The 27,839-nt window shown below is 62.6% G+C and overlaps 3 protein-coding genes across 20 annotated transcripts in view; 1 reads left to right on the top strand and 2 right to left on the bottom strand.

Moving 5' to 3' along the window:
- Nucleotides 1-114: 114 nt before the first annotated feature.
- Nucleotides 115-19,469, bottom strand: RHBDF1 (rhomboid 5 homolog 1). 9 transcript variants are annotated; one of them, XM_073899796.1, is made up of 19 exons: nucleotides 17,549-17,724; nucleotides 7,045-7,185; nucleotides 6,845-6,975; nucleotides 6,496-6,600; nucleotides 5,728-5,941; nucleotides 5,111-5,320; nucleotides 4,916-5,038; nucleotides 4,686-4,843; nucleotides 4,007-4,264; nucleotides 3,779-3,890; nucleotides 3,581-3,655; nucleotides 3,329-3,490; nucleotides 2,511-2,611; nucleotides 2,293-2,356; nucleotides 1,791-1,885; nucleotides 1,533-1,608; nucleotides 1,360-1,460; nucleotides 1,080-1,233; nucleotides 115-822 (listed from the first exon to the last, which is right to left on the bottom strand). In XM_073899796.1, the coding sequence occupies exons 1-19, from the start codon at nucleotides 17,552-17,554 to the stop codon at nucleotides 403-405; spliced, it is 2,706 nt and encodes a 901-aa protein (XP_073755897.1). In that variant the 5' UTR covers nucleotides 17,555-17,724; the 3' UTR covers nucleotides 115-402. The 9 variants fall into 9 exon arrangements, with proteins under 9 accessions (XP_073755897.1, XP_073755894.1, XP_073755895.1 ...); XM_073899793.1 differs by lacking the exon at nucleotides 17,549-17,724 and adding an exon at nucleotides 19,451-19,469 and having other exon boundaries at nucleotides 6,845-7,185; XM_073899794.1 differs by having other exon boundaries at nucleotides 3,329-3,442; nucleotides 6,845-7,185; nucleotides 17,549-17,727.
- Nucleotides 18,298-26,898, top strand: MPG (N-methylpurine DNA glycosylase). 3 transcript variants are annotated; one of them, XM_025877517.2, is made up of 4 exons: nucleotides 18,298-18,532; nucleotides 22,546-22,779; nucleotides 23,523-23,727; nucleotides 26,458-26,898. In XM_025877517.2, exons 2-4 carry the CDS (start codon nucleotides 22,558-22,560, stop codon nucleotides 26,832-26,834), a joined length of 804 nt encoding a protein of 267 aa, XP_025733302.1. In that variant the 5' UTR covers nucleotides 18,298-18,532; nucleotides 22,546-22,557; the 3' UTR covers nucleotides 26,835-26,898. The 3 variants fall into 3 exon arrangements, with proteins under 3 accessions (XP_025733302.1, XP_025733301.1, XP_073755905.1); XM_025877516.2 differs by lacking the exon at nucleotides 18,298-18,532 and adding an exon at nucleotides 19,783-19,881; XM_073899804.1 differs by lacking the exon at nucleotides 18,298-18,532 and adding an exon at nucleotides 22,179-22,460.
- NPRL3 (NPR3 like, GATOR1 complex subunit) overlaps nucleotides 26,824-27,839 on the bottom strand; it is a 38,277-nt gene continuing 37,261 nt past the window's right edge. For all 8 annotated transcript variants that reach the window (XM_073899799.1, XM_025877509.2, XM_073899801.1 and 5 more), the window contains one exon: nucleotides 26,824-27,622. In XM_073899799.1, coding sequence (XP_073755900.1) covers nucleotides 27,457-27,622 — 166 coding nt within the window. In that variant the 3' untranslated portion in view covers nucleotides 26,824-27,456. The remainder of the gene's footprint in view (nucleotides 27,623-27,839) is intronic.

The following is a 27,839-nucleotide window of genomic DNA, read 5'->3' as shown; positions in this document are numbered from 1 at the left end:
CTGACACTTAGTTCCCCGTTCTGGGGGACTGTAAGTGGGAGGGGAGGGTGGGGAAGAAGCCTGAAGGACCTCCCTCCACGGCCCTAGCCGGAAACCAGAGACAGGAGGCAGCTCTGATAAGTTAGTGGCAGCTAAAACGCTCCCGGTCCATTTATTGGCCACATGAGGTGGTCGTCCAGAAACTAGTTAGAAGGTAATCATGGGAACTAGTATAATAAATGCCCCGAAGTACGAGACGACGTTCACCAGCGGCGAACAAGGCACAAGAGGTGAGTGTTCAGGAAACGGGCCGGCCCGCATACAGGGCTCGCAGGCCGAGTCCTGTGGCCTGTGAGGCTCGGGGCGGACAGTGTGCCCGGCCCTGGCCCTGCTGGGGCCCACAGCCCCAGGGCCCCGGCCAGCTCAGTGGAGCTGGGCGTCCAGCTCGTACTTCTCACAGAACTTGTCAGTGAAGGGGATGCAGGTGAGGACCTCACACCACTCACAGCGGACGGGGTAGAAGTAGAAGAGGACCACCAGGCCGGCCAGGAGGCCCAGGAAGACCACCTGAAAGACGATGATCTGGCAGCGCTTGCGGTACAGGTCAAACTTGCCGAAGCTGATGTAGGGCAGGAAGGCAAAGGACAAGAAGAGGCCGCTAATGAAGCCCGAGATGTGAGCGAAGTTGTCGATCCAGGGCAGCAGGCCGAAGGTGAACAGGAAGAGGACCACAGCCGACAGCTTGAAGAAGGCACGCCACGGCCGGGCCAGGACCTGCCAGCTCTGGAAAAGCTCCACGAACAGGCAGGCCAGGATGCCAAACTGCGAGCCGGCTGGGCCCACCTGGCGACAGCGTGGGTGCCCATGAGCTGGCGAGGCTGAGCAGACCCACACCCACCCCCCGCCTGGACCCAGAGAGCCCCCTCTCCCCACCCCGCCTCCCACGGCCCAGAGCGCATCAAGATGGGAGGAGCCAAAAGGAGAGGCCCCCTGCCCAGGCTGGACTCTCCGGGGACCCAAACCCAGTGCCAGACATGGACCCAGTTGAGGATGGGCAGCAGGAGACTCAGGAGGGTGCCCGCCCTGGGGGATGGCCCTACCTCTGCTCGGTATGGCAGGAAGATGGCACTGGCCAGGTTACCGGTGACACCACTTAACAGGTAGATGATGGCGATGCGATGCCAGCCTGCCAGCTTCTCCAGGTCCCGCAGGACGGTCATCTGGAAGCAGACGGACACCAGGCAGTGCAGGATCCTACGGGGGGGGGCGGGCGGTACTCAGCAGGGAGGGCACCCTTCCCCATCTCTGGCCAGCCACGCCTAGGGTCCCCGGGGCCACTCACCCCACCTACCCCAGCTCAGCCCACAGGGTATCACTTGCCCAGCGTGCAAGAAGAGGGACAGCCACAGGCGGTAGAACTGGTCAGGCACCTCAGGGTTGAGGAAGGGCAGGAGCCCACACACGTCATCCATGCAGTGCACCTGTGCAGAGCGGCCCATCAGCACCCATGTGGCTGGGGGAAGAGGGGAGGGACACTCGCCCCAGAGGCCTACCTGCGAGCACAGTGTGGCCTCCTCGTGGAAGTAGCCCCTCATGAAGTCACAGTACTCCCGGGAGGTGATCTCACACCTGGAAGGTCAGGCCAGGGTTGAGAGGGCTTGGAGAGGGGCCTGCTGGGGCCCAGGGGCAGAGGCACCTGACTGCCACACAGGCGCCTTGGTGTATCAGGTTATTTCCGAACGTGGTGAGGGAGAGGGACCCCAGGGCAATGTTCTGCACCCAGGACGGGCTGTGCACACGAGCGCACCTACCTGCCCTTTGTGCCAATGCAGCAGGGCCGGCCCGTGAGGACACAGTCCATGTGCGGGTGGTTTGTGTGGTTCCCAGCGCTGTTTTTGGTGCAGATCTGGGTCACAAATGGGGGTGAGTTGGGTTAGGGTCACCCCCAACCCGGGGCCCCACACCATGCTTGGGGACTGGGGCAAAGATGAACAGGTCCTAGGGTAGGAAACCGGCCTCCCTTGACTTCAGGCATGCTGCCACACCCTGAGACTCCGATGAGCCATCTGTCTAGTTGGAATAATGTCACTTGACCTCCCAAGCAAGCTTCCACCTACTTCTCCCGTTCTGGCTGCCTGCTCAGAGAAGCAGGTGTTGGGAGGTAGACAGGCTGGGCAAAGGCCTGGGGCACAGCATCTGAATATGCAGGGTGGTCCCATGATGGCGATCTCTCTGGCATCACTAATGGATGAAGTGTGGATTTCTCCCCAACATGACAAGGGTGACTCCAAACAACCTTTCACTCTGGCTCACCGGCCACTTGGTGATGTCATCTGGCCACTCGTGGGGGTCCTCTGAGGAGGGCTCATCACACACCCTGCGAACCCAGCATGTGGTCAGACCCCGCTTTATCTTGTTGGCATCCACACCTGTCCAACTCGACAACCCCCTGGGGGCTATACCCTCTCCCCCCACACCCCACAGAGCCATGGGTTAAGGTGGTGAAGGCGGGAGCGGGCAGCAAAACTGACCTGGGGTCCTGGTGGCAGACAGAGCCAAACTGCCTCTTGTGGCCGGCAAGGTCTGGGGCACTGGGGTGTAAGGGCCACTTCACCCACACTGCCAGTGTGGACTGTGGGAGACACAGGGTCAAACCCTGGTCAGAGCCCACCCCTTACCAGCGCCGTCAACAGGACGCAGGAATCAGAAGCAAAGCCACTGAGACTCTCACCCTTACCCACAACCCAATCTCAATGAAATTACACTCCAGAAATGTGTGGGCATGTTGGGAGACCTAACAGGATCTCAACGGCAGAATTCCTATTAGCGTCAGAATAGAAACCACCACAGTCCGGGAACTGGTATAAACTACAGCACCTCCGCACAAGATGATGTGATAAAAACCTGGATCGGGGGCGCCTGGGTGGCTCCGCCGGTTAAGCATCCCACTCTTCGTGTCAGCCCCGGTCATGATCTCAGGGTCCTGAGACCGAGCCCTGCGGCCAGCTCTGCGCTCAGCGGGGAGTCTGCTTCTCTCCTTCTGCCCCCGCCCCCCGCTTGTGCTTTCTCTCTCTAAATAGATCTTTTTTTAAAAATTAAAAAAAAAAAAAAAAAACTTGGATGAATCTTTTTTGCTTTTTGGGTCTCTTTTAATTGCTTAGGGGAAAGAATACAGCACTACCACTTGTGTCAGAAACAAGATGCACACATGCAGAAAGAGCACCCCCAAATCAACGCCTGGCTACAACTGTCTGTGATGTGAGAAGCAGGAGATGGGGGAGGCAGGGAATGAAGGTGAACGGAGGGCCCTTGCTTTGAGCCACAAACATACAGCGGTGGGGGCACCCACCGAGCACTCCTCCTCCGATGTCTGCACGCACCCTGACTGGTCATTGCGCACGCAGCAGGCCGAGTGCTTCTCACGCTCCCGCGCGGCGCGGATAAAACTGTGCACCTGCGGGTCCTGGCGCATGCAGGGCGAGAACTTGGCACCGAGGTGAATGAGAGCCTCCTGCGGAGGAGTGGGATGTGCAGCGGTGGCCCCGGTCCCCTGCCAGCCCGGGGTTCCCACCCTCCGGTGCCCACAAGGCCCTGCCCTCACCGAGCTGGGCCCGATCCAGAAGTTCTCCTGCTGCACATACTTGACGTTCTCATAGACGCCGCGGTTCCGCAGGACCTGGAAGGTTGAACAAAGAGATGAGACAGATCCCACTCCAGCCCTCTCCTCCCAGGGTGAAGCAGGAGGGAGTTCAGAGCCTAGACTCCAAGGGTCTCGGCTGGGGAGGGTGCCAGGGCTCACCGAGTCCACGGTCTCATGCTGCGAGAAGCCCACAGGCGCGATGCCATAGATGCACACGGCTAGAATGGTGACGAGCGAGTGCACGAAGGTGAGCCAGTAGGTGAAGAAGGGCCTGCAGGGTGGAGCGTCAGCAGAGGCGGCATCCCCAACCCAGAGAACCCACCCCCAACCTGGAGCTTTGCCCGCTCGAAGCTGCAGCCCACCCCCACACCCCCACGCCATGCCTACCTGTGGTCATCCATGTCCTCGATCTGACGTTTGACATAGCTGTCGATACGCTTGCGGTAAGTGCGGTTGGTGAGCCGGCCTACCATGCCCAGCCCGTACGGCCGCTTCTCCCTGGCAAAGAACTTGCGCACGGGCATCGCGATGCGCTGGCCCCGCCGCTGACCCGCCGTGCTCACTACCTCCTGCCGTAGCCGCACCTTAGGTTGCGGGGCCGCTGCTCCACCCTCCTTCTGCTTCCGCCAGCCTCGTTCTAGGGGCCTGGGGGGAAGGGGCACAGTCAGCACCCCGCCCTAGATGCCCGACCTGCTGCAATCCCTCCTGCATGGGGCTGACCCTCCCGCTCTGTCTTGCTCCTGTCTAGCAGTGAAGGCACCGTCTGGTCATTCAGCCTCCTCCCAACCAGTAAAAGCAATCCTGAGCCCCTCTGGGGTGGAAGAGGTAGAACCTGACCTACGTGAGGTTCCCTGACAGTCTGCAAGTACTAATCCCAACCCTCTCCTGCTCCCTGCGGGGCTCTGCCCAGCCTGTGGGTTCTGGGATCGTGTGCCCGTCCCGCAGGTGGGCAGCTGAGCCTTGGAGGGTGCCCGGCCCTGGGTACCACAGCCACGGTGCACAGGCTGGGCTCACACTCCACAATCCTTCCCTCGGCCTCCCCTCCCCACGGGCCAGTGGCACTCACAGCATCATATGGCTGCGCTCAAGTTCACTGCGGTCCAGGGCCCCACCCGTGAGGTCGGCCTGCTCTGTGGCTTTCTCCCAGTCCTTGAGCGCTGCCTCCGAAGGGGACTCGAACACCTCGTCTGGGTACGTGGACAGCTCCTCATGGAGGACTCCTTCCTGAGCAAACACAGGCGATCAGGGTGGGACACGCAGACAGAGGGGTGGCAGGTGATACCCCTGTGCTCTTACCCGGGCAAAGAAGGACGTGTCCAACTCGTCGGGGAAGTCAGCCGTGTCCTCCTCCAGGAAGCTGGCAGGAGTAAAGCTTCGGCGCTGCGCCCGGCGCAACGTGCCATCCCTGACAGAGCGGCCCTGCCAGCAAGGAGGTGAGCATGCGGCGTGCCGGCCGCCGCGTTCCCAGCCCACCCTGGCCCCCGCACCCACCTTCACCAGGGCCGCGGCCGCCCGGAAGCTCATCTTGGCCACCGATTCGCGCTTGCGTCGCCGCGGGAACCGGCTGCAGCCCGAGCGGGAGCTGGAGAAGGAGCAGAAGGAAGCGGCACCAGGCGTGACAGGCGTGTGCGGGGTACTCAGGCCGTCGGCCGTGTCATCCGCCACGCGGAAGGCCCGGCCCCGGGCCAGGGGGTCTACGATCTGGCAGATGGAAGGAGACGTAAGAGTCCAGGCCTGGGCCGTGGCTGTGGGGGCCCCTTCCCCACCCTAGACCCCAGTGTGGAGAACATAGCTGCCCCTCCTCCCACCCCCCAGCAGGTCCCTGAATGGCTGTGCAGGAGCCTAGGCGGGTCCCCATCCTCACCCACGGGGCCTTTACACTGCTGTGCATCCTGGGATGGTCTCCCATCCCGATCCCAGGACCCTGTCCCCTCCCCCAGGCCCCAGTTCCCAGAGAGTATCTTAGGTGCCTTTCTGGGACCATGTGACCGCCCCGCACGCCAGCAGCTCTGCGGAGTCTCCTGTCTTCAGGTCGGCCGTGTCCCCAGCCCCGGCCCAGGGAGCAGACAGAGAGGCTGGTGGGAGGCAGCAGGGCTGGGTGGGCATACCTTCTGCATGCCCAGCTGGCATGGCCCCACGTACAGCGGAGGGGGCGTCTCAGTGCTGGCCAGAGACACGTTGTCCTGGCTGGGTAGGTCCAGCTCCCGGATGACCTGGGGCTTCAGCTTTCCGTAGCGCTGGCTGCAGTGGCGGATGCTTTTCCGCTGCCACTTCTGGGTGCTGTCACTGTCCTTGCTCACTCCGAACCAGTCCGCGGTGCCCCTGCCACGGGAGGGTCTCAGCAAGGGGAAGCCAGGTCTTCCCCCGGCCCCGCCAGGGCGGACATCGTGCCCCAGCCCAAGCCTCCAATCACGCCTGGGTCCCGGGGCCAGGGGCCAGGTGCGCTGGGTCTAATTAAGAGGATGGGTGGGTTCCAGCCCTGGCCACCCCCTAAGCAATTAGCCAACTCCAAATTCCCACTAGAAGCGCAGATGGCAGGCCTTTGCCCAAGTGAGTATTTTACACCGATCCTCAGCCCATCCCGGAGAGGGGGGTTCATGGGGAGACAGAGTCCACAGATGGCACGCAGAGCTCAGCCCTTCGCCAGAGAGCTTGGCCCCAGGCAGCAGCTTGACCTCAGACACCACAGAACTCAGGCAGTGGGCACGGCAAGGCCAGGCAAGCTGTGCACACCTCTTGGACATGCAAAGGAAAACACCACCAGGACCTGCTGTTAGGAACCCCAGGGAACACCAAAGGCACTGGCAGCCCCCAAGAGATCGCAAGCCATGCACACGCCACCTGACGTCCACACACTCACGCCCTGCCCCAGGTACCTGAGCAGGGACCGAGAGAGAGAGCGGCGCTGTGGCAGAGCCCTGCGGGCAGCAGAGGGACCCAAGAGGGGCAGAGTGTGGACACGCCCAGAGCGCACCTGCCGGCTGTCCAGGGACCAGGGCGTTGGGATGGGAGAGACAGAGAAGGAGACGGGGTGGTGGTGGGGAGCAGGGAAGGTGGCAGGTGAGAGCAGTTGGTCCCCAGAACAGGAGGAGGACAGGGCGACATGGGGAACAAGAGGGACCCTGGCTCCAGTCCCAGCCCCGTACCCAGAGGGGACACTTCTGCCTACCTCGGCCCCCCGGCCCCCCGGCCCCCACGGGCAGAGCCGCCACAGCAGCCGAGTACCTGCGGATGGTCTGCGTGATGGACGTCTGGCGCTGCAGCGCCGGCCGCCGGAGCTCATGGTGGGACACGGGGACATGGGCCGTCTCGGCAGGCATACTCACACTCCGCAGGAAAGCCTGGCGTCTCAGGGGCTGCGCCGTGGGGTCACAGTGAGGAGGCTGGACGGGGCACACGCCCAGCCTCTGCCCAGCAGCGCCTACCTGGAAGAAGCCGGGTTCCTCTGTTGCTGGGGGCACCACAGCCGGGATGTCCAGCCTCAGCCAGGGCGGCTTCTTGCGCTGCAGGCTGCTTGTGCTGTCCCTGCGGGCCTCGCTCATGGCGCCGGGTGGGGCACGGCCAGCCTGGTGGGGGGGGGGGTGATTCAGTGCTGACGGACCTCTCAGGGGTCACTGGGCCCAGGGAGGGTCCTGGCCCCGATGCTGGAGTCCTCCTCTGTGCTCAGCACCGATCTGCTCCGTGCCCGCTTCACCCGTCCCTGGAGACACCGCCGGGGCACGAACTAGGCCCTCACAATACAAATCCATTCATGTCGAAAGAGAAATTCAGGACAAGTATTTGAGCATCTACGATGAGCCACTCCTAGGTGCTCAGGGACACACTGGTGGAGAAACAAGGAGACAAAAATAGACAAAATCCCTGCCTCCCTGGAGCTTACAGTCCAGACAATAAACCTGTAAGTACAGGGCGCCTGGTGGCTCGGTGGGCTAAGCGTCCGACTCTGGCTTTCGGCCGGGGGTCATGATCTCAGGGTCGTGGAACTGTGTCCCCGTCGGGCTCTGCGCTCAGCGCGGAGTCAGCTTCTCCCTCTCCCTCTGCTCGCCCGCCCCCCCGCTTGCACTCTCTCTCTCAAATGAGTAAATAAAATCTTAAAAAACAAACAAACTATAGGGGCGCCTGGGTGGCTCAGTCGGTTAAGCATGTGACTTCAGCTCAGGTCGTGATCTTCGGGTCCTGGGATGGACACCACGTTGGGGTCCACACTCAACAGGGAGCCTGCTTCTTCGCCCTCTGCCTCTGCCCCTCCCCCTACTTCTGCTCTCTCATTCTCTCCAATAAATAAATAAAATTTTGGAAAAAAAACACAAAAACCCGTAAGTAGAGACACCATGTTAAAATGTGACAAGTATGATAGGGAAAACATAGCACGCTACGGTTGCTGGGGCACGGATGTCTCCCTGGAAGGTGACATCTAGCAAAGACCTGAAGATGGTGATGGGGTGAACAAGGCCGCCGCAGAGTTGCTCCTCACACAGGGAACAGCCAGTGCGGAGATCTCAGCGAGTGTGAGCACACAGGCTGGGGGAGGGTCTCGCCCCAGTCTGTACATGGGGCAAAGCTCAAGCCTGTCTGACCCAGACCACACCCTCTTCCCCACCATGCCGGCTGCTCCGAAGACAGAAGGCCCCTGCACCCATGACAGGGGGTTGTGACCCCTGCATCTCACGGAGCAGTGGCCACGGGGCTTCCCTGCCCGGGAGCTCCCACCTGCAAGGGACGTTCTGAAAGCCGCCTGGGCGCGGATGCTGCCGGGACCACCAGGGGGCGTCGCGCACCCAGAAACAGTCACACGCCGCGCACCGCCCCCTCAGCATCTGGACCCAGAGCAGAAAGGCCAGGGCTTGATGTGGGCCTCCACTGCCTGGCCATGTGACGGTGAGGCAACGACTATGTGACCACGGCCTCTCTGGCACTCTACTCCCCCTTACAAAAGGTCACTTTCAGGGCAGCTCTGGTTGCCCCTCCCCAAAGAAGGACCACAGGGTCTCTGGACACGGGAGATCCAAAGCACACTGTTGTGGGGCATGGAGAGCAGGGGCGTGGCCGAGCAAGACTCGGAGGGAAGAGACCCCGAAATTCTTCCACTGCATCCAAGAGCTAGGGAACCAGACAGACTCTGAAATTCGGGTTGGGGGTTGCACCTGGGGGGCCTCTGACTTGGGCTCAGGTCATCATCTCAGGGTGCTAGAGCCCCGTGATGACGGGCTCCGCACTCAGCTTGTCCATCTGCCCCCCCACCACCACCACCCCCGCCCCCGCCCCTGCTCATACTCTCTCTCTCTCAAATTAATAAAATCTTAAAAAACAAAAACAATTCGGGTTTGGGAACCCACCCACGAACGCCTCCAGAAACAACCTCCCTTGCACTGCCTGAGGAGATGTAGAGAAAACCCCACCCCTGCCTTACAAATAGGCAAACTGAGTCCTAGAGAACAGGGGTTTGCCTTACCCGAGGTCACGTATTCGGGTGGCGTAACTAGACACAGGCCCAGGACGCTGCCCACAGCTCCTACTGGACTTACACAGAACAGGGAAGGCCGGAATTCTGTTCGGAGCAACTCCCAGCTCTTTACTGACCTGAGAAGGTCGACCTACACGGACCGGGAGGGCATGGAATGCTGAGAACAGCCCCTCCTGCCCCTCCACGAAACAGGGGCAGCCCCAGGTACTGAGCACAGCTCCTTCCGGCCCTGGACCCACCACTGGGCATCCACAGGTCGGGTGCCAGGGGGCTGGCCTCTCCAGGAGCACCCCCCGACACACACCACCACCCACACCCATGCCCCTACCAGCTCCCCCTGCCCCCGTGGGCCCCTCCTCACAGCTCCCGCCCACCTCAGGGCTCGAGTCACGCCCCGCCCCTGCACACGCATTCTGCCCAAGGACCCACAGCCTTAGTCAGGCTGGCCCCACCCCGACAGATGCTCCCAGCCCTGGCTCCCCGGGCACAGCTCAGGGCATCAGCCACGTGTGGGCTGTCCTGTGACTGCCGGGCCCACAGTGCCCAGGACAGGCCTGGTCCAGAGCCACTGTTTGGTAGACATTGGTTGGAGTGATGTGGGGTTCCTGAAAAAGAACCTTCGGCGGGGTCTGGGAGGAGTAGCTGACCACAAGCCGAGGTTGCGGCAGGGGGAGCCCAAGCCAAGAAGTGGGTAAAAGGGTGGTGAGGTACCCAGGGACTCTTCCCCAGCCCCTGCTAGCCTGGGCCTACAGTTGGCCCCAGGAACACAAGAACCACTGAGCTCATGAGGGAGGCACCAGATCCCTGCCCGTGTGCCCCAGATCTCCCGGGGTCCCTCACCTCCCCCCAAGTCCCTCCTGTTTTGGGGGTGGAGGCAGGAGGGTGCTCTGTAACCCACAGCGCTCCAGGATCCCCACCCTGCCCCCAGTGCTGCGGGGTCCCGGTCTGCCCCAGCCCTCTGTGCATAGTTTCCCATCTGGGCCTCAAGTGGGTGGGATCCACAAGGGGAGGGGTGCTCCACAGTGGGCCCCAGGGGTGTGGGGGAGGGGCGGGCCCAGAGGACAAAGAGTCTGGGCTGGGGAGGGGCACCGCGCCCACCCAGAGGGGACAGTGGCTCAGTGTCCAGGCCTCCCCCAGGCACACAGTGGGCTCTTGTTCCCAGACAGCTCCTCAGGGGGGAATCCCAACAGCATCTCTGCTCTGCTGACCCCCTCGGGGCAGGAAGAAACAGCAGCCCAGGGAGGGCCTGACTGCTCGGGGTCACGCATCATCTGAGTCACTCTGGTGACCGTCAAGGCTACCCACCCAGGGCCCAGCCCCATCAGGAGACCCCTAACTGGGCATCCGGAAGTGAGCTAGAAAGTGCTGACAACTGCTTAGCAAATGCTAAGGGTGGGGACCGGGCCCGGCAAGGGGGCACGAAGCAGGGGCAGACACGACACCCGGGCACTCCGGGCAGCACAGGACAAGCGTGGGGCTCATGACGAGGCCCCCGATGGGGCTGAGGGACGGAGGGCCCTGCAGGGTCACAGGACCACTAGGGCTGCTTTAAATGGATGGAGAGACCTAGGAGCAGCTACCTCCTCAGGGCAGTGGGCTGGGTGGGGAGCAGGGGCAGGTCCCACTGAAGCATGTTCCTGCCCTGGGGATGAGCGGGGGCCCTCCGGGCGGCCACACGCACCGACAGAAGACGGGCCGGGAAGCCACGGGAGAGCCTGGCCTGAGACACCGGGCAGACCCTGCTCACCTCTACCACCTGCAAGCCTCAATTTTTTCATCTGAAAATTAGGGGCCACAGCAGTGCCTGGCCCACAGAGGTGCTTGAGAAGCAGCGGCTGAACCAAACACCCGGGCTGGTCAATGCCTGCCGGCTCTGCAGGGCTCCCTGAGGGCAGCCCGCGGAGGAGAGGGGAGGGAAGCGCGGGGACCAGGCGCACATACGACCAGGACATTAGCCACAGGAGGCACCTGGCCGTGGGAGCCTTCGGAGATGCCCAGTTTGGTAGGGTGTAACCAAGAGGCAGGAGGAGACTCGGGAGCAGGTGTGGCCTGCCCCAGCCTGGACAGTGGCCAGAGCCACCGTGAGACTGGATCCTCAGGTGCGAGCGGTGGCCACCAAGGCACTCGGGCCTGCTCAGCCAGCTGGCAGGACGATGCCAGCAGGGGCGGCTGGAGGCTGCGTGGAGAGCCGGGATGGCCCAGCCCCAGGACAAGACCCACCAAGCCCCGGCCCCGCCCTGCCCAGGGGACCGCCCACCGCCAAGGTCAGCTGGAGCAATGGCCCCGCCCCAGGACACCTGCCCAGGCGTGTCCCCAGCTCACCGCAGCACAATCCCAATGCTCCAGCCTCCACACTAGAGCCCTGACCTCTGACCCCCCCCCACTCTTCTGTTTGACCCCTAATCTGATGCCCAACCCCCCGAAACGCCCTACGAGCGGGGATCACTAGCCGTGTGGCCTCCCAGAATCCAGGCCTTCACCACCCACATGCTACCGTGTAGCAAAGCAAGTCACCTGGCCTCGCTGTGCCTCTCTGTGCCTCTCTGTCTCATGTATAAATGGCATCATGCTAAAAACGGTACCGATCGAGTCCTCAGCCCTCCTCAAACCCTCCCAGACCTCGCCACTTCTCTGTGAAGGAAAAGAGGTCAGAGAGCATCAGGGCAGGCCCAAGACCTAGCTGATGGCCTGCACAGTGCCCTCTGCCCGTCCCCAAGGGGACACGTCCATCCCTACCTCCCCGTGTCACCCGTCACAGGACAGACATCACCCCAGACAGGTATGCAGAAGGCCAATAACAAAACAGGAGGCTCCCTGCTACAGGAGGCCCCGAAGGCACAGGAATCCCTAGTGATAATTACACTCCGGGACCTAACCAGGGAGGGTGCTGCAGAGGAGGCACTAACCCTGGGGAGGGCTACTGCCCAAAGGCTCAATAGGCATGTATGGACCTGGGGGTCCCCAACAACCAGAATCAAAGCCCTGGACCCCACTGGCTCTGGCAGGGGCTGAGAGGGTGAATACACCCCAGGTTGGGGAGCCCCAAAGCTCAGAGAGGTTGCAGGTCCGTGCCCCGCAGTCAGCCAGTCAGCAAGGCACAAGGGAAGAGACTTAGCTATAGCAGATTCTGGCTTCGACAACCTGAAGTCTAGCCTGGTCTCGGGACTTAGATGAAAGCCTCCCCCAAGCTGCAGAGGGGAAAGGCCCACATTCTACCAACATGCCTGGCTCAAGGGCAGATGAGCAGCCAGGCCACCGCTCAGCGCCCCCAGAAGTTCCCCCACTGACTTGACACACGTGTGCTCCCGGTGCCCTGACACCCTCAGGCTTAGTGAGCTCCTCCCCGGTCGGGCCAGCTCCTGGATAGTGCTAGAGAGGTCCCAGGAGGGGACGCCAAGTCCTGAAGTCTGTTGTAAGAGCAGAAATGGCTTGTCGTCAGAAACCTGGCACACCTGCCGGAAACCTGGGTCTAACTAACCCTGCTGACCTATCCCAAGCCCTGGGGAGGGTCCTCTGTACCATCTTCCAGATAAGAAAACTGAGCCTCAGAGAAGCCAGTCACCACCTGAGATCACTGAGCCTCCAAGGGGGGGTTCGAAGCCTTGGACAATGTCTGCCCAGGAGATGGGGTCCAAGGGACCCATGTGCCTGCCTAGCTGGCCCTGGCCACAGCCCCCCAGGGCCCCCAACTCCACCCTGTCCTGACCCAGAGTCTCTCTCTCAGCTCAGGGAGGAGGGGTCGCCCTCAAACACACCCAACCTAGAGAACAGGCAGAAGCCAGGGAATATGATCCTTGGGTAGAAAGTGGATCTGGTCACGGACACCGAAGCTGGAAGGGGAGCACCTCACATCCAGGGAGAGGAGCAACGGGGTGTGCCCTGAGCAGTCGTTGGGAGCTGAAAAGACCCTGACGGGGGGCCCTAAAAGGCAGGGAAGACCTGGGTGATCCCCTCTGAGCCAAGGGCCCCCCGAGAATATGAGTTCCCAAGGACAACTTGGCAGGACACTTAATGTTGCATGAGGGATTCTGGTCATGACAATTCTCCAGCTCGGCTGCCCTCAGTCGGCCTGTCTGCACAATGGGAGGCTGGCTGGCTGCTTGGAAGGGTCGGGATGGGGCCTGGGGCCCCGCATCTTGAATTTGGGGCCCCTTGACTCCTGTGCCCACCTACTAGCCCTGCGCCGTTCTCAGGGAAAAGGACCCAGCTTGCCCAGAATGGTCCCTGGTGGCAGGGGGCTCAGCTGAGGGACCTCTTGGACCCCAGCCAGCTGTTGGGTTCCCCACCTTCCTCCTAATTTCTGGGGGCTCTCTAGGGGGCTGAGGCTGGCTTCAGGGGGGTGGGGAGAACCCAGCATCTAGTTGGGCCAAACCTGAAAAGCCAGTTTCATCCTTGAATCTTCTCAGTCAGGAAGTCCCAAGGTGGGGGGGGGGGGTTCCCAGCACAAGGCCAGGGCCTCGGGATCCCGGCCCCGCCCACCCAGACAGACACAGAGACACACAACCCAAGCTGCACGGAACGAACTCGGGTCAGGAACCAGCTGGGCCTTGGGCAGGCATGGCTGCGAGATCCCCTGCCCATTCCCCATTCAGCCACAGACAAGCCCCCAGCAGGACAGACAGCTAGGCCCTCCCCCGTACCCCGAGCACCTGGGGTCCAGCCATCTTCCCTGCCAATAGAAGGCCTGCCTCTAGGCACGCCCCCACGCCCCCCACCTCCGCTCCTCTAGGCCACTGAACACAACGCGGGGGGGCGGTCTTAGGGAGTAGCTCCCCGGTCCCCGCAGTTCCAGGACTTACAGAGTGGGGAGACAGGGGTTGTGAAGTACCCCGCCCCTAGCCCCCACAACTACTGCTATTACTGGTGATCGTGTTCCCATCCCCTGTGAGGACGGCTGGGACAGGGACGGTCCCGAGGAGTCCCACCCTCGGAGCTGCAGTTTCGACTTGGAGCACCACCCACCGGCGGCGGCCGGGACGGAAAACGTCAAGGGGGGGAGGGCACAGCTCGGAGGAGCCTGGGGACACCCCCAGACTCCGAGCCCGCCCGCTCCCAGGACCCTCAGCTGTTGGGCGGGGGCTGGAGCCGAGCTGTCCGGCCCGGTCAGGCCGCCGGGACGTGCTAATCCGACCCTGGGCTATTTTTGCGGCGCGCCGGGTTAGGAATCCCGGGCTGGGCCGCCTCCGCGGGTGGCTCGGGAAACTCCGGGAAGGAAAGTCCGGACGCCCCGGGCGGAGACTCGCCCGGCCCCGGCCCCAGGCCTGGACCCCGCGCCCGGCCCGACCCCAGCCGCTGCCAACGCCTCTGGCCGTGGCGGGCTGAGCACGGGCCCCGCGCGCAGCGGACGCAGCCCCAGAACCCGCCCGGCCCGCGGAGCCCTGCGCCCCGGTCCCGGCGCGCTCACTCACCGCCGCCGCCGCCGGCACCGGGGGGGTCCTCGGGGGTCCTGAGGGCTCCGGGGAGGGGCTGCCGCCGCCGGCCGGGAGGGCGCCCGCGCCGAGTCCCCGCCCGCGCGCCCGTCCGGCCCGCCCGCCCGGGAATGCCATGGAGCGAGGGGCGTGCGCGCCGGGGGCGGGCCCGGCCGGAGGGGGCGGCCGCGCTGACTCAGGGCTCAGGAATGCGCGCGGCCCGCCCGGCCCCAGTCACCTCCTCCGGGAAGGCCGCTGGGCTCCGCTCTCCCGTGTGTCCGACCGCGGGGATAGCTGCGGCTGGGGGTCTTGGGCGCCTTGGCCGGGGAGGGAGGACCTAGTGGCCCAACGGGACAGAGCCTCCGCGTCAACGGATGTCCTGAGCTCCTCAGCCTCTCCCGGCCTCTAGGGTGAGGCCTAAACTTACGCTGCCTTGACTTGTGCTTGAGAAAGGGGGGAAGGGGCAGGCGTGGGACAGTGTCCCTGGATCTCCTGTAAACCGAACCACCGACCTCCTCCGAAGGCCCACACTAAATCACTCACCCTACACGCACCCGGTCCCATGGGAGCACTCACACTCACACTCATACAACACGTGCTCATGCATTCGTGCAGGCACACACCCACGTGCTCTAACCATGTATCCACACACACCTGTTTACAGAGTCAAACGCACACCTTCACACCCCCTTCCATCCAGTTATACACATGCACACAACCGCAACTATACACTCCCACTCATGTGTTTACCCAGGGCTGCACACACGCACTCACAGCAAAGGCAGGTTCAGAGCCCTGAGCCCCTCCCCAGACCCCTGTGCTCCCGGCAGTCACTCCCAGGCCAGGCTGGGCCTGCAGCCCCCCAACCCCAACCCCAACCCATCAGGGCAGAGATGGCACTGCTGGTTTCCACTCCGCACGCTTCGCTCTTCCAGAGCTTGCCCACTGCTCCCGGGGCGCTCATCCCTGCACCCTCTGAGTCGGACACGGAACGACCCATCTGCTTGAGGCTGAGGTGCGGGTGGGAATTTCCCAGCAACCCTCTCTCTTGACTTTGTAGGACTAGGTGGGGCTGAACCACCCAGAGGACGACCAGGGAAGGGGGGAGGGGAGTGCCAACAGCAGGGTACAGGCAGGGTACCCAGGCTGCCTCACGATGGTCTCCCGTACGGCCCCGGAGAAAACAGAACTGGGACCACAGGTCTCCTGAGGACCTTTTCACTAGTTGCCAGAACACCTTGGGGCACCTGTGGCCCTGCACCTCCAGCCTTGCAGTGCCTACGAAGACGCCCTTTGCTGTTCTGGGACCAGGTGGCACTGGCCCTCTCTGAACAGAGTCGCTGCACCGTCAGCAAGTCATGGCGGGCCTGACTGCAGACAAGACCCCGTTCTTGACTACACAGAAAATAACGTTGATGGCGTAAGGTGGCAGCCAGCTTACGGGCTGGCCCTGGAGCCTGGGCAAGGGACAGAATCCTTGATCATATCCTCACCCATACCAGGGGACAAAGCGGTGCCTCCTCTATGAACACAGGCATATCAACACAATTCTCCGGTAGCTTTGGAGGAGTTATAGGAGGACTCCTTCACTGGAGGGTGGGGAGGGTGACTACAGGAGGACTGGGGACGCAAGACGAGAGCGCGGCTGCCCAGTGCTGATGCTCATGGCCCCTGCAGCCTACACGTGCCACTCCTCCCATGCCAGGCTCTCGGCCAGACAGGACAGTCTCTCCATGCCAGGCATTCTCGGGCATGCTCACCCCCTACGAGGGATCAGCAGGCCCCGCCCACCTGGATGCCCAGCGAGCCTGGCAGGGCCAACGGTGGGGTCATCTCTGGAGTCTGGGGCCTGGGCTCGCCTCCAAAGCATGCCATGGCTGGGCATCCAGTGTTGGCAGGTCCCCTCTTGCAGAGTCTATGCGTTCAGTGACAGGTAAATGGCCTCCCCGTGTTCATTCAAGTCACCTCCTCCGAAGGGTCCTCTCGGTTCCTGAGCTTAAGTGGGATTCCCAGCAGCCTCTGTTACAAACCCTTGCCCCTCACAGGTGCTGCTCCCGAGGCATACCCCAGTATATCCTGGCAGGCAAATCCAGGAATTCCCCAGATTCTCAACCCACCCCGGCATCCTGAACAAGGACCTTGGAATCAAAGGATGGTGCAAGCAGAGGCCTGGACCTAATCCACATGGACACATGTATTCATGTATGTATGCTCTGCCTCATGTCGGCCCCACTGTCCTCTATGCTCTGGTGCAGCCCCTACATGGAAAGCCAGCTCCCAGTCCCTCTCCTCCCTCTTCCTCCCCCCAGCCCTAGAGAAATGGAAATCAACTGCAACTGCCTATCATGTGGACAGGTGACTGGGGGTGGGTGGATATCCGGACCACCCCCGTGGCTGTGGACTTCACCCTAGGACCTGAGGGGGTAAGAGCCCAACCAATAGGAGGGGTTGCCATCAGCTACCCTGGAGTCCTCAGCTCAGCAGGCCAGTTCCTGGGCTTTGGGGAGCCTGGGTGGGCTCAGCTCCAGCCCCTGGCTCTTTGGGGAAGAGATGAAAGTGGGCCAGGCCAGCCAGGGGCCTGAAGTCACTGACTATTCCCGAGGCAGCGGCCCCTCCCCGTGTCTCAGTGCGTGGCGAGGGGTCCCATAAGCACCTGGGCCCAAGGCTCAGCAGCACGACAGCACAGCCCCAGAAAGGGAGGAGGCAGCCCCCACACACCTCCTTCGGCCACCCTCTCTGCCCAAGGAGGCTCTGACCCCCACAGAGCCCGTCAGATGCAGAGAGCCTTGGAGGCCAGGTGGGATACGGGAACCCCTGAGAAGCTGCCGGAGGGCCCTCCGCCGTCTGACATGGAGCCCACTAGGCTCTGACCCGACTCTCTCCCTTCCACGGTATCAGCATCCCTACATTAAAGGACGCCGAGCCAGTGCGCTGGGTGCCCTGGGTCAGTGCTGGTGCTGGAACTGGGGACTCTGTGCTATGCTTTCTCTCAAGGCTTCAGTCACTGGCAGCCCACCCCGGCACAGATCCCTTTCAAAGCATGAAGGGTGTCCTCACCTCCATCTGGCACGGACATCCTCCAACACACCTCTCTCGGCCCAGCAGCAGGGCACACTGGGGACAGAGAAGGCCCTAGGCCCCTCCTCCTGCCAGGACCACCTCCTCTCACCCCCAGCCAGCCTGCCCAGCAGGCCACAGTGGGAACGCTCAGCCCACCACTTCCAGCCTGCGGTGGAACCTCAGACGCGAACCAGGAAGTGGGGGCGGGGCAGAGGAGGGCCCACCCTGGAGAGGTTTCGCAAGCCCCTGCACTCAGGCGGGAACATCTGGAGAAAGGACGTTGCTGGCGCCAGCTCTGCCTCCTCCTGGGGGCCAGGGCTGTGCTCTGAGCCTCTCTTTCCTCATTCTCAAGGTGGGGGTAAAACACCCCTTCGGGAGAGTAGTCGCCCCATGATTTCTACAAGGACCACGCACCATTTGTGAAATCAGAATAAAAATTAACACAAACGGCGCCCACCCTGCCCCAGCCCTCACCAGGAGGACAGGGCCCAGTGGGGGCCTCAGTTTCCCTCCCAGAGAGAGGAAGAGGGGAAAGGGAGGAGAGAAGGGGGACTGGGCACAAAGGAAGGCAGGAAGCAGGCGTCATTGTTTGGGCCGAACGGCTGCAGGGGGTAAGAACGAAAGACAGGGGTGGGAGTCAGAGCTAGGCCTGCCTTCCGAGCATGGATTTATGACACATTGCCCACCTCCGGAAGCGACACAGAGTACCACAAACAGCTGGGTGGCTTCCAGCAGGGGCCCTTCCTCCCCGGGAAGTCCTGGTGGGAGCCCTGAGGGGAGGGGGCCAGCAGCGCTACTGGGCCTGGGCCTGGGCCCAGCCTGGAGTTCAGCCCCGGAGCTGGTCAGAGGAGGAACACAGTGGGAGCCCAGAATGCTCCCAGCCAGACCTGCTCTGCTCATCCGCCGCCCCATCCACATGGCCCATCCGGCACTTCCTACCTGACATCATCCTATGCCCAGTTGCTCTCCGAGGCCCCACAGGTACCCCCTCCCAAGGCCAGGGTCACAGAAATCAAAGTGCAGGCCCTGCTCTTCAAGGGTTTTCCCAGGGTAGGGGGGGGTGATACAAGAGGGTGGGACTGTGCCTGCCACAGCAGCAGGGCACTGCAGGGGACCCTAGAGCTACAGAGTGTATGTCGGGGAGAGGGGGGTGACTCTGCTGGGTGTTAGGTCCCCCATTCACCCTCCTGGTCCACAGGGGCCAGCGGTGCGCCCCTCCCACCCCCCATCCCAGCCCCACAATTGTCCCCAGACAACAGCCCTGTGCTTGAACACCTCCCCCCCCACCCATGGCCCTTCCTTCCCCTGGACCAGGCACCGCCCCCCCCCAACCCCCCTCCCCCCCCCCCCCCCGCCCTTGGGGACTCCAATCCGATTTAAGAGATTACAGGCAGGGTGGGCAGCATCAGAGGTGGGAGGGCGGGACGGTCCCCATACCGCCCCCAGCCGCTCCCCTACGAACTGCAAGCCGGGCGTTCATGGGTCCCCACAGCCCTAGCCCCGGCCTCAAGCCTCTTTTGAGGAGGCTGGCCACGGTCCAGCAAGCCCGCCGAGGACGTGGGCGGGCTCCTCTGGGCATCTCTGGGCGGCAGAAGGTGGGGGCTCCACGGCGGACAGAATCCCCGCACCCGCCCGTGATGATGACCCGGGCAGAGGGCAGGGGCTTCCGGATAGGCCTGGCATCCGCTTCCTGGACAGTCTTCCTGGCCCACTCCCCATGTCCTCTCCCCCCAAGTGCCTCCCGGAGGTCGGGAGCAAGTAAAACCCCTCCGCAGTCCAGGAAGGCGTGTCCCGAGGACCGGGGCTCCGCCGCCACCTCCCCCACGCTCACTCCATTGTCATCCCACCGAACCGTCTGCGGGCCACCCCCCCAACCCCCAACCGGGGCCCCTCGAGGACCTAAGCAAGACTCGTGACGGACCAGTTCTCTTGGGGGGTCCGACCACTGGCTGGCGGCCGTGCAGGGACCACCGTGCACGTGGGGGCGGGACGCAGATCACTGGGAGGAGCACCAGCTGCGGGGGCTCTCGCCCCCAACCCAGCCGCCTCCCGCCCCCCCCCCCCCCGCTTCACGCCACAAGTGTCCCGGCAGCCCCCGGGCCTTTGTCCAGGATGGGAGGAGCCCCCCACCCCACCGTCCGGCCCCTCCTCCGGGGGCGGGTCGGTGCCGCGCGGTCGCCGCCGCTCCCCGAGCTTCCGTCCTCCTCCGCGCAGGCGCCGGCGGCACTTCCGGGGTCGCTTCTGGACGGGCGGGGGGCTCCCGGTGCTGCGGGTCCCCGCGCCCCGAGCCCGGCCCGAGCCGCGGGATGCCCGCGCGCGGCGCGGCCCAGGTGAGTGCGCGCCCGGGTGCGCGTGCTTGTGGCTGCGCGCACGGCCGCCCCGCGCTGCGGCCGAGGAGCGAACGGGCTCCGGGGCGGCAACCTCCCCCGCAGTGGCACCAGCGCTGAGCGAGCACCCGGGGAAAACCAGTAACGTGCGCGCCGGCCCCTGACGGGGGCTGCAGTCCGCAGACGGGCGCCCACCGGCGTGGCGGCCCCGGCTCGGCTGCTCCCTTTGCTATTAGAAAAGTCGAGGCCCAACCCGAGGTTGCCGGCGACGTCTGGGAGAAGCCCCAGACCCCGGTTTCCTGGTTGAATGCGCTGCACTGAGGCCCAGCTTGGACATGTCCTCCCCGGGGGCCAGGCTGCGACAGAAGTGACCTGGGTTGGCCCAAGGGGCCACTTTCTCACGCTCCTCACTTAAGCGCCAGTCACAGCCGGATCAGTGTTCTCTCTGTAGTTACTAACCCTTGTTTTCCCGGGTTTTGATGGAGGGCTGATGGGTCCATTGGACACCCACATGTAGGCCAGGCTCTTTCCTGCCCTCCACCGGCTGGAGAGCCTGGCCTCTCTGCCAGAGAGCCTAGTCCCCAGGTTTTGCCTGGACACATCCTGGGAGGAGGGTGTTTCTTGCTAACGTTCACGGAGTGCTTGCTGTATGCCAGCCACGCGCCGGCGGGACTTCTCTCATTTTATCCTCCTAACCACCTTGTGCCACAGATACTCGCCCCCTTTCTACAGATGAGGGAACAGAGAGGCACAGACACTTGAGGTCATTTTCTGGGGCCCTTTCTTTAGGGAACCCTCATTTCTAACCAGGGCCAGGGATGCATGTGAGGTGCCCAGGTACACAGTCTGACGCAGTGCTCACTCTTGAGTGTGATAGCAGGGTCACCCTGCTACTTAGTCGTGCGGCCAGACCGCCACAAAGGCCTGTGAGGTTCAGATTCTAGGTCTGTAATAGGGAAACTGAGGCCTCTCTGAGCCTCAGTGCCTGCGCAGTTTTGTGAGTCCCTCACCACCCAGGGTGGGCCAGGGCTGACCCAGCATGACCCGAGTGCCATGAGGCAGGCAGGGGGCCAAACTCCAGATGGCAGCGTCCCAGCGTCTGAGCCCATGGCGGGTACTGGCAGATGGGCTGGGCTGCAGAGACGGTCACGTCAGCGTCCACTCTCAGTAGACTGGCAGTCTCCTTTCGATCTGGAACGTCAGCACTTATGTTAAAAATAATGGGTCTGTCACATGCCAAGGAGATGTGGGTACTACTGAAAACCAGCCCTTGCAGAGGGTGTTTCCAGGCCCCAGTGCTCACCTGCTCTTCATCTTCTCCCACTTCTTGTAGCAGCTGGTCCCAGAACAGCTGAGTGTGTGTGGTCAGGTTTCTCGGGCTGCGTGGCAGCAGGTGGGAGGTTAGGTCTTGTCCCTTGGGAGAACTCACCTTTGCCCCACTTGCTCCTTATCATTATGACATCCTGGGTCATGAGAGGACAGTTGGGGACTCACCAGGGGTCATGCCCTGAGTACTTGGGTTGGAGCAAAGAAGACAGCCTGGTGCTCCCCGACCTGTGTGTGTCAGGCCTTCCTGGCCATTCTGAGGAGGGGAGCCCTACCAACACATCAGCCGGGTGGGAGGGAGTGTGGAGGACGCAATGACCCACAAACCACAAACGTTCCTTGGCCAAACCCCATCAGGGTCATGGCTGTGCTTTTATTTTTTATAAAGATTTTTATTTATTTATTGAGAGAGAGAATGGTAGAGAGCATGAGAGGGAAGAAGGTCAGAGGGAGAAGCAGACCCCCTGCTGAGCAGGGAGCCCGATGCGGGACTAGATCCCGGGACTCCAGGATCATGACCTGAGCCGAAGGCAGTCGCTTTAACCAACTGAGCCACCCAGGCGCCCATGGCTGTGCTTTTAAATTCCTGGTTAGGGGGGGCACCTGGCTGGCTCGGTCGGAAGAGCATGCAACTCGATCTTGGGGTCATGAGTTTGAGCCCCATGTCCGAGTGTAGAGATTACTTAAATATAAAAAATCAACTCCCGGGTGCCTGGGTGGCTCAGTCGTTAAGCGTCTGCCTTCGGCTCAGGTCATGATCCTAGGGTCCTGGGATCGAGTCCCACATCAGGGTCCCTGCTCAGCAGGAGACCTGCTTCTCCCTCTCCCATTCCCCCTGCTTGTGTTCCTGCTCTCGCTGTCTCTCTCTCTGTCAAATAAATAAATAAAATCTTTAAAAAAAAAAAAAAATCAACTCCCGGTTAGGGTCAGTGCAAAGGGCTGGGCTCCAGAAACAAGATGAGAAGTTTGTTTGGGGTCCACGTCATGAGTGGGAATCAGGATACCAGCCCTCCTGCCCTAGGCTGGGGGCCCCCACTGTCCCCTCAGCCCTTTACCATCATCAGCCTGTGCATCTTCTGCGTGTGGACGGTGTGTGGATCAGAGTGGCTACTCTCTTGCTGCTACCAACAGCCTGTCCCCCCGCACAGGCCCTCCCCGAGCCTCCTGGGGCCCAGCACGGGGCCGAGTGCATCAGGTATCGCATTTCCGTTGGCACCCTTGTTACAACCCCCCAAGGGGATGCCTCCGTTTGACAGGTGAGGCCGGCAGTCGAATACGGTCCCTCAGCTCTGACTTCACCACAAAACCTATTCAGATTTATTTTGTCTGTTCGCATTACAGCTTTCCCGCAGAATGGGGCAAAAGAAGCAGCGGCTGTTGGAGGCAGAACAGCATCCGAGTCCACCAGACAGAGCCCAGACGCTTTCCCCTCTGGAGCCCTGCTTGCGGCCACCTGCAACCCTGAGCCCCCAGCGCAGCATCTACTTCTCAAGCCCAAAAAGCCACTCTGCACAGCTGGGATCTGAGTTTTTCGACCAGCCCGCTGTCCACCTGGCGCGGGCATTTCTGGGACAGGTACGTGGCCAAGGAGTAGGCAGAAAGGCTTCGGGCTGAGGAAGACGCAGTTCCCTGGCACACTCAGCACTCCGCAGGCCCGCCCTGGTCCCCTGTGGCCTGGACTGCTCTCCCAGGTGCCTTGCTGACCTGAGAGCCCCTGCCCTGTCCTCAGCTGGCGGGGTGCTGTCTGGGCCACCTGCAGCCAGCTCCTCTCCCTGGAGGACTGCTCCTGGTGGCGCTGGCTCACACCCGGGGCCGTGGTCCAGGCCGGGGGCACTGCAGGGCAGCTGGTCCTGCTGCTCGGGCCTTTCAGAGCCAGGTGCGTGGGAGCCGAGGACGGTCCTTTGTGGTCAGTCCAGGTGGAAGGCGTCACGGACAGCTGTGTGGGGACAGCACCGGCGCCCTGTGCCCTCCATGCTGCCCTGCCCCAGGCTCAGCATTTAAGTCCAAGGGGACTTGGGGAGGAAGAGGCAGGGAGGTGGGGGGCCCCTCCAAGAAGACTTGAAGCGTGTGACTTGACGAGTGCTGGCTTTCCAGCCTGGCCCTGGCCGGAGCTTGAGACAGCTACCATCCGTGGACAGAATACTTAGCAGGGCCTGTGTTCCCAGCATGGGTGAGCAGCACAGAGGGGACAGTGGGAGGCCTGGCTGGGCCTGGGCGCCCTGGTGCACCCTGAACTGGGGAGATGACGCCCAGGCTGTGGGCTGTCACAGTTGAGTGTACCCCGGCCCCTCCCTGCTGAGCGGACGGACTGCCCACAGGTCCTGGTTCGACGACTTGAGGACGGCACAGAGCTCCGCGGCCGCATTGTGGAGACGGAGGCATACGTGGGGCCAGAGGACGAAGCTGCCCACTCTAGGGGTGGCCGGCTGACCCCCCGCAACCGTGGCATGTTCATGAAGCCAGGGACGCTGTATGTGTACATCATCTATGGCATGTACTTCTGCATGAACGTCTCCAGCCGAGGTGAGCAGTGCTGGGGTGCTGGGGCAACAGGAGGCCTTGGGCACAGTCCCCTCATTTGGCGGCTGGGAGATCCCTGGGAGGACCAGGCCGGGGAGGTGTCACTGCTGAGCTAGGTTAGGTTCTCAGGAACGCTGGCTACATTGCCAGGGTGGTTGTAGGTGCCGGGGCCCCCCCTGGATAGAGGTCATGGGCTGACCTGAACACAGGGCTGACAGGTTCCGCAAGGACACCAATGGTCACAGGGATCAAAGGTGGTGTCTATGACCCCACGGTGGACCTGGGAGGGGCTGGTTGTGGGGAAACGAGGGTAGGATCAGTTTGGGTTGAGTTGGGCTCAAGCCCGAGCCTCGCCAGGGGGTCAGTTATGGGGTCTGAATTAGTCATTCTCAACTGGGGATGATTTTGCCACCTGGGTGGGGTACCATTAGGCAACGTCCAGAGACGTGTGGTCATCCCAGCTGGGGACGTGCTACTGGTGTCTAGCGGGGGGAGGCCAGGCATGCTGCTGAATGGCCCCCACCACACAGAATCATCCGGCCCCAAATGTCAGCAGTGCCGAGTGGAGAGATGCTGGTCTAGAGCTCCCAGGAGAATCTGCTCACCCCGTGAGACCTGCTCTGGGGCACTGTGAGCGGGTGGCTGTTTTCCGGAAGGTCTGGGCTCAGAAGGAAGAGCCCACAGCACTGTCTTGCCTGAGGCACTGCTGACCAGGAGGTCCGCCTGGCCCATTCTGGCCAGCCAGTCCCAGCCTGTGTGTGTCTGTTCAGTCTCCCCACTGCCCATCCCAAGAAGAGCAGATGCTCAAGGAGACCAGTAAGAAGCTTGGGGTCTGGTATGTTGTGTGTCACACACATTTGTTGAATGATTGCAATGACCTGGGAGTTGTGCTTGCACCAAGGAGACAGCTGGACATGTCCATTGACAGAGCCGCAGGGGCTAAAGGGCCTGCAGGGGACCCACGATTGGTCCTGTGCCCAGCACAAAGGAGGTGTTGAGTGAAGCTGAGCGACTGGACATCAGAGGATGGTAGGGTCCTCTTGTCATTCTGGGGAGCTTACTTTGGTTGTCCGGCTTTACTTTGGCAAGAGCACCAACCCCCTCTTGTGAAGTGGGACTGAACTCAAGAGTCTAGCGATGCCCAGGGCTGTGGTCAACAAGGAAGGGGGAGAAGCCCAGGATTTTGGGGTTGTGGGGGGAGGTACAGTGGACGGAGCAGACACTGAGGGTGGTGCACTACTTTATGGCCATGTGACCATCCAGGTCAGTGCGGGAACAGGAAACCACACAGGTACAGTCAAGGCCAAGGGTCATCCGGGCAGAGTGAAGGGGAGGGGAGGCCAAGGACATGGTCGTCGGCTGCCTGCCCTCAGGGTGGGGGTGGCACAGAACCAACCAGGAGGGCAGGTGGTGTAGACGGAGGACTGGTGGGTGAGGACAGGGAGACTTGGCAGGAAGAGGTTAGGGTGTCGTGTTTTTGTCAGGATGAGGGACTCAGATGCATTCCAGGGTAGGGGTGTGGGGATGGAGGAGGAGGCCGCTCCTTCATCCCAGGTGCAGGGGCTCCGTGGGACAGTGAGGGACATGTGTGGCACCCCCGGGGAGCCCGGGAATCACAGAGGCACAGGAACTTCCAAGGCTTTGTGTACCCCGAGTGTATCTTGAGGTCCTTGGAGAACGGGCTGGTTAAGGGGCATCTGGTCAGCTGCTGGCTACTTGAGAGGGCCTGGCTGCTGCATCCCCTCGGGGCTCCCAGATGCCAGTGGGGAGACCCTTGTGGCCAGGGCCCAAGGGTGGAAACTGGCCTGGCCACCCGAGCCTCTCAGACCCCCTGGAGGCAGGGGGTGGCCTGGTCAGGAGAGCAGCCTTGCTGGAGGGTCCGAGTTCTTGTGGCCAGGGTCCTCACTGTCTCCAGCCATGCAGGACTGAGGGAATTGGGGCAGATGCATCTTCTTGCGTGAGCCCCAGGGCCCAGGGTGTCCATCTGCGGTCTCTGGTCTCTCAAAGTAGCTGGGACCGCGGCGCCCGGCTGGCTCAGGTGGTGCAGTGTGTGACTCTCGATCTCCAGGGCTATGAGTCTGAGCCCCGTGTTGGGTGCAGACATGACTGAAAACAAACGTGATACGCAAAGGACCAGAGCTAGAAGGGATCCCAGGGGAGTGAGGGGCTGTGTGCCGGCATTTCCCCCCCCCACCCCCCGCACAGTCTCCCCCTGCGTCACTAGGCAGGGCTCCCCCAGCAGCGTGAGCACACCGGTAGCTGTTCCGAGCCGACCTTCCAGCTTGGAAGGTTCCAGCTTACCCGAGCAGGTAAGGCAGATGGGGTACCCTGCGGCCGGCTCGGAATCTGGCCCAGGCCTGAGTTTTCCTGCTTCCTGGTGGGGGGACCGTGCTCACAGATGACTGGCTCTCGGGGATTTCCTTTGCCAGCGTCACAGCTACTGCCAGCCACCAAACCAGATGAAGCGAGGGAGGAGGCCAGCTACCAGCACCCACCATGCTTCTTAAAAAATAGGTTCTCCCTAGCTAGTGGTCAGGCATTCAGGCCTCGTGGACACAGCCCACCTGGTGGCACAGGCGCCTTGCAGGTACGAGTTTGCAGAAGGTGGAAACAGCAGACGTTTGGAGACTGAGTGCAGGGGTGCTCAGCACCTCCGCAGCACTGGATGTGCCCCGGGCAGGGAGGGCAACAGCCTGCGGAGGCTTGGCTTTCTAGGCTGTCTGTGTCCCACAGGGGATGGGGCGTGTGTCCTACTGCGAGCGCTGGAGCCCCTGGAGGGCCTGGGAACCATGCGGCAGCTTCGTAGCACCCTCCGCAGGGGCGCCGCGGGCCGAGCCCTCAAAGACCGCGAGCTATGCAGCGGCCCCTCCAAGCTGTGCCAGGCCCTGGCCATCGACAAGAGCTTCGACCAGCGGGACCTGGCCACGGACAAAGCTGTGTGGTTGGAGCGCAGCCCCCCGGGGTCCGGTGAGCCAGCTGTGGTGGCAGCAGCCCGAGTGGGCATTGGCCATGCGGGAGAGTGGGCCCAGAAGCCCCTGCGCTTTTATGTCCAGGGCAGCCCCTGGGTCAGCGTGGTAGACAGAGCAGCTGAGCAGAATGCACGGACCTGAGCAAGGGTCTGCTCCGACAAGGCTTTTTAATTAAGAACCAAATAAACATTCTATGTCTAGAAAACAGTATTGCTTGTATCTCCGCCAGAGCCGCCCTCGTGGCCAACGTGCTTGTCACCCGCCCTCCCTCCAGGACAGGACTCGGAGGCCCTGGGTGTTCGGGAGGCTGGACGCACTGTTCCTCAGGCCTGAGGGAGGGAGGGTGGGGGGCACCAGGGCAGAATCACCCCCAAGACGTGGATCAGCTCAGGCCCTTGTGCAGCAGATGTCAAAGGGGGGGGGGGGGGGCGGCCTGGCCATGGGCCCCCGGGGGGGGAAAACGAAGGCTATAGGGGGGGCTGGGCCGGGCTCTCGTCCGCTCTTGGCCTCAGACACGTTTCTGTGTATTGCCCAGGGTGGCTGTGGGGAAGGCAGCCGTGGAGGGGGGCCAGGGAAGGAGGCCGGGGTTGGGAGGAGGGTCTGAGTGACGCACGGCCCGATTCTGTGTGTGGGGAGAACAGAGGCCTAAGTCCTGGACACCCTCTGCGGCTGGGAGCTCGGACACTGAGGCTGTCTCAAAGGCCGGCTGAGAACGAGAACATGGAGGGCAGCGGCCTGCCTGTCCCCTCGGCCTTGGCCTGGCCTAGGGGAGCAGTGCCTGGAAGACAGCGATGACCGGGTCCTCATGGGTGGTCACGACCAGCACACTGCGGAACTTGTCAAAGAGCATGAGCAGCTGGGAGCGCCGTGTGTTCTCATTGTACATGATCTCCTCCAGGTGGTGGCGGCCACGGAAGTAGTGCAGGAGCCTGAGGTGGGGGAGAGGGCAGCGTGAGCCCAGGCAGCCCCTGTCCTAACAGCCACGGTGGGGATCGGTGCTGAGCTGCCCACAGACCTAGGCAGAGCTGGCAGGGATCCCGGGGCCTCCGCCCCCACCAGGGGCAGGTGAGTTCCCCGGACCCGCCGCCCGCCCACACGGTGCCCTGACGTGGGTCCACGAGGACACAAGGCTGTTAACCCCCTGGA

This window comes from Callorhinus ursinus, unplaced genomic scaffold (assembly GCF_003265705.2).
Source record: "Callorhinus ursinus isolate GAN/ISIS: 27379988/994484 unplaced genomic scaffold, GSC_fseal_2.0 scaffold13, whole genome shotgun sequence".
Classification (NCBI taxonomy): domain Eukaryota; kingdom Metazoa; phylum Chordata; class Mammalia; order Carnivora; family Otariidae; genus Callorhinus; species Callorhinus ursinus.
This window is presented reverse-complemented; position numbering and strand designations above follow the sequence as displayed.

Excerpts from the sequence above, each read along its gene's own strand:
- RHBDF1 (XM_073899791.1), bottom strand. Across the intron at positions 3,491-3,580 it reads TCTGGATCGGGCCCAGCTCG|GAGGCTCTCATTCACCTCGG; the intron begins GTGAGGGCAGGG and ends ACTCCTCCGCAG. Across the intron at positions 1,461-1,532 it reads AGGCCACACTGTGCTCGCAG|GTGCACTGCATGGATGACGT; the intron begins GTAGGCCTCTGG and ends CGCTCTGCACAG.
- MPG (XM_025877516.2), top strand. The coding sequence starts at position 19,858 with ATGCCCGCGCGCGGCGCGGCCCAG. Across the intron at positions 19,882-22,545 it reads CCGCGCGCGGCGCGGCCCAG|CTTTCCCGCAGAATGGGGCA; the intron begins GTGAGTGCGCGC and ends TTCGCATTACAG. Across the intron at positions 22,780-23,522 it reads CGCGGGCATTTCTGGGACAG|GTCCTGGTTCGACGACTTGA; the intron begins GTACGTGGCCAA and ends GACTGCCCACAG.